This window comes from Gambusia affinis, linkage group LG14 (assembly GCF_019740435.1).
Source record: "Gambusia affinis linkage group LG14, SWU_Gaff_1.0, whole genome shotgun sequence".
Classification (NCBI taxonomy): Eukaryota; Metazoa; Chordata; class Actinopteri; order Cyprinodontiformes; family Poeciliidae; genus Gambusia; species Gambusia affinis.
Genome location: NC_057881.1, coordinates 6,145,032 through 6,161,322, shown reverse-complemented (window position 1 = coordinate 6,161,322; position 16,291 = coordinate 6,145,032). Strand labels below are relative to the sequence as shown.

The 16,291-nt window shown below is 35.1% G+C and overlaps 2 protein-coding genes across 9 annotated transcripts; one reads left to right on the top strand and one right to left on the bottom strand.

The window, feature by feature from the left end:
• Nucleotides 1–1,173: 1,173 nt before the first annotated feature.
• On the bottom strand, nucleotides 1,174–10,768 carry LOC122843384 (BCL2/adenovirus E1B 19 kDa protein-interacting protein 2-like). 8 transcript variants are annotated; one of them, XM_044138068.1, is made up of 15 exons: nucleotides 10,466–10,768; nucleotides 9,222–9,269; nucleotides 9,021–9,106; nucleotides 8,050–8,112; nucleotides 7,903–7,947; nucleotides 7,792–7,824; nucleotides 7,659–7,718; nucleotides 6,520–6,603; nucleotides 6,265–6,426; nucleotides 5,954–6,199; nucleotides 4,843–4,945; nucleotides 4,639–4,770; nucleotides 2,937–3,023; nucleotides 2,757–2,855; nucleotides 1,174–2,260 (listed from the first exon to the last, which is right to left on the bottom strand). In XM_044138068.1, exons 2-15 carry the CDS (start codon nucleotides 9,260–9,262, stop codon nucleotides 2,236–2,238), a joined length of 1,266 nt encoding a protein of 421 aa, XP_043994003.1. In that variant the 5' UTR covers nucleotides 9,263–9,269; nucleotides 10,466–10,768; the 3' UTR covers nucleotides 1,174–2,235. The 8 variants fall into 8 exon arrangements, with proteins under 8 accessions (XP_043994003.1, XP_043994006.1, XP_043994008.1 ...); XM_044138071.1 differs by having other exon boundaries at nucleotides 8,050–8,109; XM_044138073.1 differs by having other exon boundaries at nucleotides 6,026–6,199; nucleotides 10,466–10,767.
• A 1,238-nt stretch (nucleotides 10,769–12,006) lies between these two features.
• Nucleotides 12,007–16,280, top strand: psmb4 (proteasome 20S subunit beta 4). The gene is made up of 8 exons (XM_044138077.1): nucleotides 12,007–12,168; nucleotides 13,390–13,516; nucleotides 13,602–13,681; nucleotides 14,179–14,325; nucleotides 14,395–14,476; nucleotides 14,866–14,982; nucleotides 15,907–15,995; nucleotides 16,119–16,280. The coding sequence occupies exons 1-8, from the start codon at nucleotides 12,044–12,046 to the stop codon at nucleotides 16,129–16,131; spliced, it is 780 nt and encodes a 259-aa protein (XP_043994012.1). The 5' UTR covers nucleotides 12,007–12,043; the 3' UTR covers nucleotides 16,132–16,280.
• Nucleotides 16,281–16,291: the final 11 nt, after the last annotated feature.

The following is a 16,291-nucleotide window of genomic DNA, read 5'->3' as shown; positions in this document are numbered from 1 at the left end:
ACATGCATGCAGGAACACAGAACCCTGGGGAAAGAGGAACAGAACCAGAAAACGTGACGTTCGGTTTCTTCGTGTGTTTGAACTGGTCCTGAAAGCGTGAAGTGAACTGGGACCAGCGCATGATCCGCTCTGTGTTCCTGTTTATGGAGTTTCCTCAGCAGCTAGCTCACCTCCTTCCTGTCCAGGTCCATATCCTGACAAACGGGCCGCACAGACACATTCTGACATTACAGTAACCTCACTCCAGCTCTGACGTAACCTTCGGTTTTCACGAGGATTTTCTGATTTACGTCGTGACTTACCTTCAGAAAGTGGTTCAGCATATTTAAAGCTTCCACTCACAGTTATACGCTTCCCAGTTCTTTATTAACATCCATTTTCTTGGTCAAAGTGACAGTGTTCACATCATGCCGATGTTTTCATAACAATCTGGATCAGAGAAGGACCAGGACCCTTACAGTGTTATATTTTTATACATTTTGATTTTATTCAACACAAATTCACATGTTTAGAATGTACAAATGGACCATTGTGCTGAAAAATTACCCAACACAAAATATTATAAGTATTTTTTGGTCCAGTTTCTCATACAAATATCTTAAGACACTTAAAATAAGACTAAATTAACTTATGAGTTACTTTTCAGCAAGAAACAGGAGCTTGTTTTAGGGAAATATTTTCTTAATATTGATTTAAAACTTGTTCCACTGGCAGATTATTTCACTTATAACATGGGAAAAATGTCTTATTATAAGTGAAATAATCAGTGGAACTAGAAATTGGTTGCTAGGCGATGGGCTGGGTTTAACTGGCGTTGCTAGGTAACACCGCAGGGCCACTTGCCAATGGAACTAGCACTTTTTTATCAATGTTTAGGAACTATTCACTTAAAACAAATAAGTTAAAAGTTAACTGTAAGTTAGTCTTGCCTTATTTCAAGTGTACTAAAATATTTCCACTCGAAACTAGACAAAAAATACTTTGTGTTATTGAAGTGCATTCCCACAGTATCATTCTGCCACCACCACATTTCACCGTGTGGGATTGTATTTTTAAGATTGCATGATTTGTGGGATTTTATTCAAACATCTGAGGCTCTCTGTAAACAAAATGGTTTACATTAATAAAAAAAAGATAAAAACAACACAGAATTAATATCACGCTTTTGATGAGTGAATTTAAAGGTTGGAGAATTTAATTGGAACAAAATTTTCCATGAAATAACCATTGTTGGAAACATCTGTAGACCTTTCAGAATCAGTTTTAATGGCCAAGATTATGAGAATTGGCAAAGAAATTTGACTCTCACAGCGTACAGACAGAGTACAAACATTAGAGGAAATAAAATAAGAATAAAGGAAAAATATGTAGGTCTTTTTGCTGCCTTTTTTACCCAGAAAGAAATATGTTTGACCGTTTAACATGCTGAGTTGATCCACAAAAGAATCAGAATCTGTATCTGTAAACTCAGCTGTTTTTACAAATGTTGCCACATAATTCTCATGAAGTCCGTGTTATTTTCCTCCACAGATTGCAGAAGGACGTACTGAATTATGATGCCATTTCTGTGACTTCTGCAGAAATATCATTAGAACAAACGCCTCAAAAGCATTGAGTTCACTGTTTCCAGAAACATAAAGACAAGCATTAAATTTAACAAGCATTTCTATAAAATTTTATTGTTCAGGAAAAATAAGCACCCACATGTCCAGATGGGTTTGATGGATGAAAATGTGTTCATAACACTGAATGTGTAGGGAAAAAAACTTCACCAGGATAAGGAGAAAATGACTGAAAATGTAAAAAATCTAAAAATATTTAGTTCTGATTTACTATAATTCTTATTAAAATGGTGATTCACAAGATTTAAAAAAATATTTCCTAATTTTTACAGCAGTTTAATCAGTGTATTTTTAAAATCTATTCTGCTTCATGTCAGCACTTTTGCTCCTAAAAACTAGGAACATTTCAGACAAAAAAACGATTTAAAAATTCTATAAATTTGTAAAATCAGGCAGCTTGTGTTCATAGTTAATTTGCATTATGTTCTTCTTCTCTTTTTAAAATAATAAAAATAGGAAATTATTTTAAATGTATAGTTCCGTAGTTTCCATCAACACTGTTTACAAGATAAAAACTGTAAGATTTTTGTAATCCTCATCCTGAAACTGGAAGTCTGCAGGGTGACGAACAATAAATACAGAGAGAAATGTTTTGATCTGTTCAGGCTGAGCTTCACCTGGACTGGTTCTGGTCGTACCTGCAGGAAAAACAGAGAAATTATCAGAAAATGGCATCTTCTTGTTTTTCAGCCATTTTTTAATATGGCTGAAAAACACATCACAATAAAAGCCTTTCAGATCAGTTGATATCGATAAATATTTTCTTAAATATCTGAAATTCTGCCAAACTGGTGATGTGGCCTTTCCTATTTCATACAGTTTTCACTTAGCAACATTGTTTTTTATTTTTATGTGTTATGAGGCAAAACCTTAAACTGCTACTGCGCAGGTAACCCTACACAATGTTGCTAGGCTACCAGAGAATGAATGAGTTGCCAGGCAAACAAAGAACGAGCGAGTCAGTAGTGCAGTTCTGGATTGAATATTCTGATAGAATCTTCTACTTATTGAATATCCTATCAGACATGTTTGATCACATGTCTATTGTGACATATATTATTGATTTATCGCCCAGACTTATCTTGTTGTTAGGAGTTAAACTGTTAATCCTTTGTGTTTTTGTGCTTGACTCACTGTCGGACGCAGTCTGGGATCTGCACATGCTCAGTGGGGATGAAGAGAGAAAGCTCCTGAAGCGTTTCGACGAACTGGAGCTTTCTGCTGAACTTGGAGCTAAACAGAAACAGATAAAGGATTTTTGTTTTTCTGCCATTTTTTGCCATTGGAAAAAGTGAAGAAGAAGAGGCAGCAAACCTGATGAAGGGTCTGATGATGGTGGCGATGATTTTGATGTACCAGGTGGGATGGACCACGTAGAAACCCTTCAGGTTCTTCCTTAACCTATAAATAACCGATTTTAGAGTCGAATGACCTCCAAGCAGATAAATTCATCTGATGTGAAGCCTACACTGTAAAAACACAAAATCTTACAAAATATTTTTGGTTTAGGTCCTACTGCAAATATACTTGAAATAAGACAAAAATAACGTTAGTAGTTTGTTTTGTATGAATATACAAATAATTCCTTCAGATGGCAGATTATCTAACTTATAATAAGACATTTTTCCAATGTTTTAAGTGAAATCCCACATTTTAACTTAAATTTTTCTCATCTTGTTCCACTGGACGATTATTTTACTTTTTCATAAATATTAAGATATTTACTTAAAACAAGTCAATAACACTGAAACTAAATCAAAAATACTTGGTAAGATTTTGTGTTTTTGCTGTGGATGGTGTCACAAACAAACTCTTAAGATGTAAATAATTAATATAATTTACTCATATTGTACATCACCTGAAAAACAAACATTTAAGATGTAAAAAACCAAAATCTTTGACATTAATTAAAATATAAATCAGTTAATGTAATATATGATTGAGTTTTGTAATTTATCCTTTGTGTTTTTGTTGAATCTGTTTAGTTGAGTTAAATTAGCTTTTAATTTTTTACTGTGGCGAAAGTACTCCCTCTGCTGGCACGTTACTGAAATAACAGTTTAATTGAAACCTCGAGACAAAGACGTGAATTATGTGTAATTCTTAAAATATTAGATTGTTTTCATTGTTTACAGTAGTTTACTTAGTTCATTTTGCACAATTAAAAGACAGATAAAAAATAATAAAAGACAAATAATAATGATAACATTGCAAGAAGAAGCAAAAGTTCAATGGACTTATTAAAACTTCCACAGAAATAATATAGAAAAAAATATAATACAATCCAACAATACAATCCTTCTCATGAGTTGATCATAAACTTATGAAATACTTTAAATATTTCTATTTGTTCTCATACTTAAATCAAAATTGTGTCTTTAATTGTTCATAAGGGCTCTAATTAACACAGATTTACCACATTTAATGAGACCGAAGAGCATATTATTTTCCATATCTTAATAAGTAGTAGGATGTTTTGATTATTTGTCAGGAATTATTTATTGCTGCAAAAATAAAGAAATAAACCTAGAAGGACGCATTGAAATCCTCACAGAGCAAAAACACAAAATCTTATTTTAAAGTATTTTTTGTCCAGTTTCCAGTGCAAATATCTTAGTGTGCACTTGAAATAAGACAAAACTAACTTACAAATAACTTTTCAGAAAGATCTCGGCGCTTATATTACATTATGTATATTATTATACTATGTAAATTATTCCTTAATACTGATTTTTTTTTTTAAGTACTAGTTCCACCAGCAGATAATTTACAACAAATAATTTTTCCTATGTTATATTTAAATAATCTGTCAATTTCAAGTACTTTTCCATGAGTATTAAGGGATTATTCTCTTAAAGAAGCTCATATATCTTGTAAAGTTACTTATAAGTTAGTTTGTCCTCTTTCAAGTGTACTAAGATATTTGCACTAGAAACTAGACCAACATACTTGGTAATATTTTGTATTTTTGCAGTGCAGCGTCAGAGTCTCTCCCGTTTCGATGTGTTGCTGTTACCTGCGGTCGATGGTGGTGTAACACTCCTTAAGCCAACCGATTCCTGGGAGTTTTTCCTTCTGCCCTCCAGCACAAAGATAAACTATCACATAGTTTTCTGCCACCATCAGCTCCAGGGTCCCGATGACAAACCTGACAGACGGAAACAGAAACTAATACAAATCCAATAATCAATCAGTAATCTGATCGGTTTCAGTGTCTCACCTGAAGAGGTTGTCCATCACATACTGGTAGTTCTCCAGACTGTTCTCCGGGAGGTAACAGGAGGAAAACACGATGATGTCATCCTCACCGTCTCCATAGTAACCTGATAAATGGCAGCCACTGGTTAGGTTAACAGCTATCACTGCAAAAACACAGAACCTTACCAACTAATACCAACTAATACCAACTATTTTTGGTCTAGTTTCTTAGTACACTTCAAACAAGATTAAACCAACTTAGGTAACTTTTCAGCAAGATATAGCAACATTTTTAGCAAAAATGTTTGTTCATTTTGTAGATATTTACTTTAATCTCATTAATCTAATAAATTCATTATTTAATTCTTTATTTCCATTCTAATTGTTTGTTTTTAATTTCTTTTAAAGCCCATTGAGATCTCAAGGTATAAAGGGCATTATAAATAAAATCTATTGTTTTTTTATTATTATTGTTGGAAGAGAATAGAAAATAGAAGCTTATAGAAGAAAGTATAGAAACACAGAAGAATAGAAGACAATAGAAACTTCCAGAAAACTGTAAAACAACTGAAACACTGACTTCCTTTAAATCGCGACTGAAAACCCACCTGTTTAGGATTGCATTTGAAACATAGTCAATTACAAATTTTTTGATGGAACTTGACTTAATGTTGTGTTTTTATTGTTGATTCAATGTTACATTGCGTATATGTTTGATATGATGTAAAGCACTTTGAAATGCCTTGCTGCTGAAATGTGCTATACAAATAAAATTTCATTTGATTTGGAAAATACATTGATTCAAAAGAAAGTACTAGTTCTCTGCATCGTTACCTGGCAACGCCAGCCAAGCCCAGCCCGTCACCTAGCAACCAAGTTCTTGTTCCACTGGCAGAATTTTTCACAACACTTTTCCCATGTTAGAAGTGAAATAATCTGCCAGTTGTACTAGTAATTTTTCATCAGTGTGAAGAAGTTATTGACAGGTTCTTGCTTTGCTAAAGCAGAACTTGTAAGTTAGTTTTGTCTTATTTGCTGTGTATTAAGATATTTTACACTAAAAACTAGACCAAAGAAACATTTGAGTTTTTGCAGTGTGAGGGTCAGTTTGGTGTGCAGGAAGTAGGTCAAACCTCCGTGTGACAGAACTCTGAGATACGGCTCCAGGACGCTCATGTTGACCCTGGACTCCTGAGGAGGGTCACCTGTTGTGAAGCAGCGCCACCTGGTGCCTTTGCTGTCCACCACATCCTCCCTTTCCAAGGCTCCCAGTCCACACTGATCAGGCCCTGGTAGAGAACCAGCTCCAGAACTCGACCTGGGTCTGGACCCAGACGCTTTGAGGCGATGGGAGGCCACACCGAGTCGCCGCATGTCATCTATAGGAGCAGAAGTAAATGTGAATTTGCTCATGTGAAGTTCACGATTTGTTCTCTATGGTTACCTTCCAGATCCAGGTCATTGAGGGGGAAGTGCAGGGATTCGCTATCGGACGGCGTCTCCAAGGCGTCCAAATCAAAATCCAGTGCCGTGTCCTCAGCATCGTCAGGTGACGGGGAGAGGAAGGTGGACTGTAGGTCATCAGACGTTATCGACCCGCTGCCACCTGGAGGAGAAATGTCATTATTTAAAAACATCAAACAACAGACTGACACAGAAAGACATAAATACAACAATAGAAACATGATAAAACTGTCACCTAATGACAGACTCAGAGTTGGAGCTGCCAGCACTTTCTTCTTCATCTGTCGATCCCCAGTCAGACTCAGACTGCTGGGCGGAGCTGAGGACAGGAATGATGGACAGTCAGGATGTTTACGTAAAACAACAAAATCAGGAATAAATTTGCACTTTTAGGTTTTTCTGTTGTATCCAACGTTGAACTGCCCTTCACTGCATAAACACAAAAATCTTACCAAGTAATCACACCATATATTTTCTACTCTGATGTTAAATAAAAGTTAAAATAAAAAAATAAAAATGTCTTACCAAGTGTTTTTGATCAAGTTTTTAGTGCAAATATCTTAGTAACACTTGAAATTAGAGAAAACTAACTGATAAGTCACTTTTCAGCAAGATACAGGAGCTTGTTTGAGTCATTAATTCCTTAATATTGATTTGAAAAAGTACTAGTTCCACTGGCGCTGTGCCATTACCTAGCAACCCCAGCCAAGCGCAGCCTGTCGCCTAGCAACCCAGTGCTAGTTCCACTGAGATTATTTCACTTACATGGTGTGGATTTTGTAAGGTTACACAGTAATAATTTGCCATATTTATTTATTTGCCATAGTGAAAAAAATTTGGTTGTTTATTTTTCAAACTCATATTTTGGCATTTCTACATTTCCATTAAATGTTGGTGTTCAAAACTAAATATTTAATTCACAAGCTAAATATTTAGCCTACAAACCATGTCTAACTTCCACATTAAATATTTAGGTAAGAGTTAGCATCACTTCAACCCAATATTTTTGACCACTGTGGAAAATTTGCAAAAAACTGACAATTATAAATTAGCATTGAAAAGCGCAGGAATCTGTTGGAAAAATTGGAGCAACTGATATAATTTGGCAGTATACAGATGAAAACTGCTTTGATTTCATTGATCTAATAACATTTAAGCAACAAATGTCATCTTGAAGGATCTATTGATGTGTTGCATTGAGTCTAGATGGGCGAAGAAGCTATGGCTGGATTTGGCCCTCAGGCCTTGAGTTTGATACATGTGACGTAGAAGAACTGTACTGAAAATATAAATGCAGCAGAAGTCAATAAAATTTAAATTAAAAAACCCACTTTGAGACGTATATACCAGCTGTATGACGACAGAAAGCTCTACCTGGTCTCGCTCTGCTGGGTGTTAACGGTTTCTGCTCTGATTCCTCAGATTGCTCAGCTGCTGAAGAACAAAAGAAACGCAGGAAGTAAGTCAAGAAACTGAGAAGGTAGAAGAAAAAAGCTGGTAAACTCACCTGACTGGCTTTCAGACGTCTGCTGGATCCCGCCTGAAGATCAAAAAGAATAAAACTGATGAGAAAAGACACATTTTAGGGGATTTTAAGGAATCTTGCAGCGTTTCTCACCCTCTTCATCTACAGCAGGTGTTTCTACTCTTCCTTCCTCCTCACCTTAAAATAAAGGACATATAAAAAACCTACAGATTGCTTTATAGATGGTCCTCTTGTCTTCAAAAGGTTGATGATAGTGAGACTTATGTCTGTTCCTCTTACCTGCCGAGTCCCCATCTGGCGTTGCCATGACACCTCTTCCTCTTCCTCCTGTTTCTTCATCTGCTGTTGTGAGACATTTTCAAACAAGTTGGATTTTTATTTCAGGCAGACAAAAAGTTTGATTCTTTTGAACTACAAACATAGAGAAAACATCAATCAAAAGCTAAACCACATTAAATACACATAATTCTACGAATTATTTTCGGTTTAGTTTCTAGTGCAAATATCTCGGTACGCTTCAAATAAGACAAAACTAACTTGCAAGTAACTTTTCAAAAGATATACAAGCTTGTTTTAAGTGACTTATGACATGTAAAAAATGTTATGTTAATCAGTAGAACTAGAACTGGTTGCTAGGTTACGAGCTGAGCTTGGCTGGCGTTGCTGGGTAACGGTGCAGATTGTAGAACTGGTACTTTTTTCATCAGTATTAAAGAATTTTTTACTTGAAATAAGTTTGTATATTTTGCTAAAAAGTTACTTGTGAGTTAGTTTTGTCTTATTGGAACTAGACCAAAAATACTTGGTAAGATTTTGTGATTTTGCAGTGCACAACATTTTCTTCTTTTAAAAAGTGCAAAAATCATCAGCAAATTTAAAAAAATATCTTATTTGGGCAAACCAATATGAAACTTGTATTTAAATGACAACTGAATTTTAATCTTCAGATAAACTTCACTTTTTGAATGAAAGTTCTTGAAGATATTAGGTATCAGATTATATTAGATGTCAGATATTCATATACATGTTTTCACAAAAATAAAATTTAAAAAACCTGGTTCTGGTAGAACTCAGTGAACTTTTTATTTGTGATGATGGTACTGAAAGACTTTTTTTCTATAACGTATTAAAAATACACTAACATATTCACACTAGAAACTAGACCAAAGATACTTATTGAGATTTTGTGTTTTTGCAGTGAAATATTGTGATTGAATCATGATTTAAAGTGAAGTGAAAGGCTGACGGACCTGTTGTTGTGGTTGTTGTAGTAGAAATGTTTTCATCTGCAGCGTCTTGGTGGCTGGTTTCAGAGTTTTCATCTCCCAAAATTATCCTGCAGAAAGATACAGTGGATAAAGTAGGTACCTGGAAAGTGAAAATTCAAGTATTTTATACAATTTCTCATGTCCCAGTTAAATAAACCAAAAATACTGAGGTTGACCCCTGACCTGGATGTTTCTTCTTTGTGTTCTTCTCCTGTGGACTCCATGTTGGTTCTGTTCATGGAGGAGAAAATAAATGCAGGATTTTGTGTTTTGGATTCAGACAGAACTGATGCTGCCGGATTTGGCTGGCAGAAGAAGGAACTTAAAAATAACAGCTTTCCGCCGCGTCACCTTCCTTCTCAAACCTGTTTCCAGTAAATAACACATATAAACTAGTTCCTACAGTTACACTCACAGGTGCAAATAAAGTCATTTTACACATGCATTTCATATTCCTCCTGGGTTTTTAATCCTTTATTTTATTTATTCTTTACCAAGTTGGACTGATTGTACAAAATATAACTAAAATCAGCTCTAAAAATAAAATTTTCTTGCACAGTTTTATGTTTGGTCTCAAATCTAAACATTTACTTCTATATTTACATATTTCTGTGCACATGTTTTTATTTTATTTTATAGTTAGGTCATATTTATATGACTTAGAGTTTCACACTTATTTTCTGTATAGATATACAGACATATATTTGCTAACATTAACACTTTGTATGGAGTTAAAAAGTCAGAAACTTTAGATTAATCCAAGTAATTTTCAAGAAAAAAAATCTGAAATTTCTAATGTCTTTCTAGAAGATTTTTCAAACTCTGACATTTCCTTTTTTGTTTTTTTTTTCTTAGAAGGTTTCTGGGATTTTTTGGCAGAAATTTACTCCCTTTTTTCTAGTCCTAATACTTTGTCGTAGAAATCTGACTACTTTCATTGTCATTAAAATATTGTGTTTAGTTTACTGCTGAACTGGTACAAATTAAATAATTAAATAATTTTCGCAATTACATTTAAAACAAAAACATTAAAAAGTTTGTGGTCCCTGTGATTCTTTCAACTTGACATTTTTTGGCTCCCATAACGAACATTTTGGAGACCATGTTGTAGAAATAAACCATATTTTCTGATAATTTTAACCAGTATTGGGTAATTCTGACGCCCTTGGACGCTGAAATGAGAAACAGCTAGAACAAACTGAACTGTTGACACAAGGCTGGACAAATGTTGCTGCTCTAGGATTTCTGCTCACTGGATCCGAACCAGGAAAACAACAAACCCAACCCACAACCCTTCCTGCTCTCATTTATATTTACCTCTCTGGTTGACTACAGAAACCGATTGAGCTGAAATGTAAAAGTCCAACGCCACAGCAAAGATTTAAAAAAAAAAAGTTTACTAATAGAGTAGAAGTGGGCAGACTTACAGCAGCTCTTTCAGCCCCGTCGGCCCCGGCAGGTGAGGGGGGGACAGGTGAGGAAAGGTGAGACGGTTTGGGACAAATGGATCTGAATTGGAACCAGTTCCACACCTGGTGACTCAGCTGTTCCGTTTATGAGCGGACTCTGACACCTGAGCTGTGCTTCCCCTCTCTGTCTGTACTTTCAGATATATAAAGAAAACGGAGGTGTGTTGCAGCAATAAGGGTCCCACCCCGTTGCTGTGCCAACCGTGACTGTGAGCGGGCGTGGCGGGGTGGAGACGGCAGCGTTCATGTTGCTGCCTGCTGAACGAGTCTGCGTGGCAAAATGCGATACAGCTCGTATTGTTGCGGTCTGACAGTTGCGACAGACGGAAAAGTTTAAAGGGCATTTACTTTTTAGGAAACAAAAAGTAAAAACAATAAAGCTGTAATAAACGTCTAGCAGCCCTATTTAAAAGATGCTGGAAAGTTTTTTGTTTTAACATGCAGAAAGATTTTCTAGAAAAAACAACAAAATCTAGGAGAAAAGTCTGAGATTCTTAAAATAATCTCAGAAATTTTGTAACATCTAATAAATGTTCCTTATTATTTGTTTATTTTTATTTTTGGATTTGATTTCTTAATTTGGAACCTGAGTCCGAATTTTGTATTACAAACAAGCAAAGGTGGCATGACAAAAAATTAAAAAAAATCATTGAATACTTGAATATATATATATATATATATATATATATATATATATATATATATATATATATATATATATATATATTATTGAATCCTTGAAAAACAAGGATATTTTTGAGCTCCAAACTCGAAATGTTGCCAGAAATTACACCACAATTTTTACATTAATCGCAGAAATTTTCCAGCAAAAATTTTAATTTCTGTGTTTAAAAAGTCGAATATTTTCTTGAAAAAATCTTTGAGAATAATCTCAGAAATTTTCTAAGAGAAACAGGGAAGATAGTTAGCTTTAAAATGTGTCTAAAAAGTCTAAAATGTGCAAAAAAAATATACTCAGATATTGAGCTTAATCTTAAATTTTATCAGAAAAGCAAGGTCAGTTTTTGAGCTCCAGAAGTCTAATTGTTACAGGAAAATACCCCAAAATTGTGAGATTATCTTGGAAATTTCTGAGTTTCAAAAGTAGAAAATTTTTTTTTTAGAAAAATCTCAGAAATTTTAGGATAAATCTCAGAAATTCTCTAGAAAACCTAGGAAATTTTTGAGCTCCAAAAATCAAGAATTTTCTAGCAAAAACTCAGACACTTGAAGTTAAAACTAGAAAGAAAAAAAAGGCTAGAAATAATTCAAGCATTTCGAGATTAAATGTAACTGAATTAAATTCAGTTTGAATTGAGTAATTTATTTCTACTTTTTAAATTTACTTGAGTAAAAATATGTTGAAGTTGTGCCAGGTTTACTTGTGTACAATTTTTGGTTACTCTACCCACCTTTGTGTAAATGTAAAACTTTATTTTCTCCTTCAAAATCTTGACAAAATGCTGTTTTATTGTAAGTAGAGTTGGGGTGGAAGTGACGTTGAGCGACTGTTTCGTCATTTCCGTCATATTCAACATGGAGTCCAGCGGTCTAAAGCTAAACTTCTGGGAGAACGGACCAAAGCCCGGACAGTTTTATTCTTTCCCTGGCACCAGCAGCACCGGGTCCGGAACATCATGCGGTCCAGTTAGACACACACTGTGAGTAGATGTCTGGCTCGGAACCAGAACCTCGTAATGAAGCCGAACACCGGTTCTGGTTTCGGTTTGATCTCCGCTGCTGTGCTGTATCATCATGGAGAAACGGCTGCTGCTAACTAAGGCTAAAACATTTAACAGTTTACCGCAACATTAAGGTTTATGACTTTATTAAAGTAAACAAACACTTGGAGTTATTATATTAATTAAATAATAAAGATTATCAGACATTAGGTAATCTATTTAAATCTGGTTTTAGGCGTTTGATAAATCGTAGCCTGTTAGCTCTCTAAGCTAACTTAGACAGCAGATTGTTGTTCCCAGATATAAAAAGTAAGATAATTACTTCAGAGACGATCTGCAGTCTTTAAAGTAATTATTAGAATAATAAAATGCAAAACTTTGAGAAAAGGCTTATGTTTATTATTTATTATTTTATCCTGATTTCCAAGAGTAGTTGAGTAATACTATTTTAGTGTTATGGAAATAAAGTAATTATAGGTGCCTATTACTATGCCTGTCACAATTATAAATTTTTCAGAATGATAAATCATCGCAGTAATTTTTACAATCAATGATAATATTGTTATTTTGAGACAATTTTCAAGTGACATATTAATAATGGCATAATAATGAAAGTTCATCCTCTTAAAGACTAGTAAAATTACATTTAGTAAAGGACATTAAACACTGGAACCGGAAGATATTTTAAATATCCAAAATAAAACATGACAACCAAAACCAATTAATAAAACGGAAATAAAAACCACTTCAAACCGAAACCATTAATAAAATTGGTTTTATTTAAACCAATGATGTGCATGTAAACAACATTTTCCTTAAAAATAAAATGATCTCGTTTTAACTGCTTATTGTGACAGGCTTACCTATTACTGACATATTCTGTAATTAAAATTCAAATCAGTAATTATGTTTTTATTAGCATGAAACCACCCAACTGGGGGTTCGAGAAGACAAACAAAGAAACACAGAAATAGATGTTGCTGTATTTTATATGGTAACAAAAAAGTAAGGATGGAAAAGTAGAGGTTTTGTAGTTTTGTAAAATCTTTATACAATTTTAGTTTTACTGTACAGAAACTGATCTTTGGTTGCTCGAGCTGCGTTACTCATTAGGAATATTTTCACCAGGCAATGATATGCAGATTCTATAGACTTTTACAGTCATGTCAATTATTGGATATTTCTTCTTTCTTTTCGCAGTAACCCGATGGTAACTGGAACATCGGTGCTTGGTGTGAAGTTCACAGGCGGCGTCATCATTGCGGCGGACATGTTGGGTTCTTATGGCTCTCTGGCTCGGTTCAGGAACATTTCCCGCCTCATGAAGGTGACGACCACTGTCAACAAGAAAACAGAGATGTATATAACTGAAAGTTGTTTATAATGTTTTTAATTGTTTGTTTTTTTAATAGGTGAACGACAACACCATCCTGGGAGCATCAGGGGACTACGCTGACTATCAGTACCTAAAGCAGGTCATTGAACAGATGGTGTAAGTTCCTCATTAACGACTAAAAGCAAACCCACTTAGAAATCAAACTTAAAGAATCTGTAAATAACTCAAAACATCCCAATATGTTCATGATCATTCACATTTAGAAGGAAATGTGAAACAGCAACACATTTCTCATTAGGATGACCAAAGAAAACAACAATAAATGAGTTAAGAGACTAATATTTTAATTTCAGGGTGTATATATTAAGATGTGGTTTTATTGTGGCACAATTTCAAGCCAGGTGATTTGTTAAATTGGTTAGGTCTGAAGAAGTTTGAGAAACACCGCTCTAGATCTTACTGGGACATTAGTCCTCTAATCGAATCCTGCAAACGTTCTTCAGGTGATAGAAGGCCGACTGTAACCGTCTTTATGTGGCTCTGAAGGTTCAGGTCTGAGCAATCGGACCTGATCTCTAGTTTCCAGCTGTAAGAACTGAACCCGCGTGCTGATTCTGGATCGCTCTGGACGTAAATGTTGTTTCTGCTGTTAGCATCGATGAGGAGCTGCTCGGAGACGGCCACAGCTACAGTCCGAAGGCCATCCACTCCTGGCTGACCAGAGTGATGTACAACCGCCGCAGCAAGATGAATCCTCTGTGGAACACCGTGGTCATCGGAGGTTTCTACAACGGGGAAAGGTGAGCGCTCCACAGAAACGAAAAGTTTGGAAAACTTCATTAACTTACTAAATGTTTTGTCTTCTCCAGTTTTCTGGGTTATGTGGACAAGCTGGGAGTTGCTTACGAGGCTCCAACAGTCGCCACCGGGTTTGGAGCGTACCTGGCTCAGGTGAGTCCCCATGTGAAAATGAAAACAACATTTTATAATTTAAATGTTAAAAAAGATTTGGGTTCATATGGGATCATTCAACCATAACTGTGGGACAAGGCGATGAATCATATTTAGCTTTCTTTTTTCCTCCTTCCGTTTCCATGGTAACAGGTGATGTCAGCAAGGCCAGGCTTCCTTTTATTTTGATAGGTCGACTCTATGATGGAGTATTAGGGCCAGCCTACGTTTTTCTTTCTTCAATGATGAGAATAAAGTTGTAATCTTATGAGGAATCCAGGATTCCCAGGCTGTGTAATTTCAAACCTTGAAGTGTTTGACGTGAATCAGGTCTCTGTGGATTGAAAGTGTTTGTTTTTAAGTAAAAGTTTGATTTGTTGTGCTTCCAGCCTCTGATGAGGGAGGTGGTGGAGAACAAGGCGGACATCAGCAAGCAGGAAGCCCGGGATCTGGTGGAGCGCTGCCTCAAAGTGCTTTACTACAGAGACGCTCGCTCCTACAACAGGGTGAGTCCAGCTCAAGTTTCCAATCGGACCCAGAGCCGAAGACAAACACCAACTGAGCTAAACTTTCACCAGGAGCTCCCAAAAGCTCCGCCCGCACAGAATATGGAAAGAAACAAACTTTTAGAAGGTTCTTATTCACTTCTCCATAATTACTACATTCACTTAGCATAGAATATACTTCATTGACCCCAAAGTGGAAATCACTTTTTAGTTGACAAGCTACTATATTAATATTACAAATATAACCATAAATGATCTATAAGTTTATAACGCATATGAATAACTCTGATGTAAATAATTTAAATATGGCCGAATATAAATAAATAAAATAAGACGCATGGAAATATGTTATATATTAATCTACAAATGAGTCCAGATAAAATTAGAAAATTATTTTAAAAAAATACTATTTGATGTTAGATGGCTAAGAATCCTGTGGAGGAAAAAAAATATTTTAATATAATAGATTTTATAGATAATCTATTATGACATTTTTTTTTTTACCAGATATTGCATTTTTCTAATAAAATATTTTATATTAATCGGATCAAATTTAGTTTTTTTCGTCCCAGTTCTTGTTTTTTTGCAGCAGTTCCTTTTGTTTTTTTCTTGTCAGAAATGTTTACATTTCTTGCTTGAGGAAATGAGCGGCTTGATGTCAGAAACTAAACACCAGAAATAATGTTTACATAAATAATTTTAAGGTATATCTTATTTTAAAAAATGGATAGAAAGACAGAAAAACTTGTAATTGAATTTATTATTATTTTTTGTTGCATGTTTTTCTCATGTTTTCTCCAACTTTCTGAGGTTCCTACAGCGCCCCCTGGCGGCCGCCCATTATATATAAAAAAACCCCACTGCTTTAATGGATTTTGCTTTCACTGAATGTGGGGATTTAATGTTTTAATGTTTTTATTCCAGCATGAGATTGCCATCGTGACCGAAGAGGGTGTGGAAATCATTGGTCCTCTGTCATCAGAAACCAACTGGGACATCGCTCATTTGGTCAGGTACGTCCAGATCTCCTTGTAGACACAAATCCCTGTTGTTAGACATTTTCAGGATAACTCCATGATCTTCACAGGGTGAAATTTACTCCTGCAGTAACTTGTTTTTGTCTGCTTTTTCTGCAGCGGGTTTGAATGAAGACGAGTTGGAGCCGTTTCCCTGCTACATCAGAAATAACCTCCCACCATGCAACCTATCTATCCCAGTTTAGTTTCTTTCTGTTTATGTTCACTTTTGTATAATGGAAAAATAAATACAATAAATAAAAAAAACTATTACAAATCTCATTTTATTTTAT

Coding starts and splice junctions, on each gene's coding strand:
- LOC122843384 (XM_044138068.1), bottom strand. CDS start 9,262: ATGGAGTCCACAGGAGAAGAACACAAAGAAGAAACATCCAG. Junction 6,427..6,519: donor AACTCTGAGTCTGTCATTAG/GTGACAGTTTTA, acceptor TTTCTCCTCCAG/GTGGCAGCGGGTCGATAACG. Junction 2,261..2,756: donor ATCCCAGACTGCGTCCGACA/GTGAGTCAAGCA, acceptor TTTTTCCTGCAG/GTACGACCAGAACCAGTCCA.
- psmb4 (XM_044138077.1), top strand. CDS start 12,044: ATGGAGTCCAGCGGTCTAAAGCTAAACTTCTGGGAGAACGGACCAAAG. Junction 13,517..13,601: donor ACATTTCCCGCCTCATGAAG/GTGACGACCACT, acceptor TTTTTTTAATAG/GTGAACGACAACACCATCCT. Junction 14,983..15,906: donor ACGCTCGCTCCTACAACAGG/GTGAGTCCAGCT, acceptor TTTTTATTCCAG/CATGAGATTGCCATCGTGAC.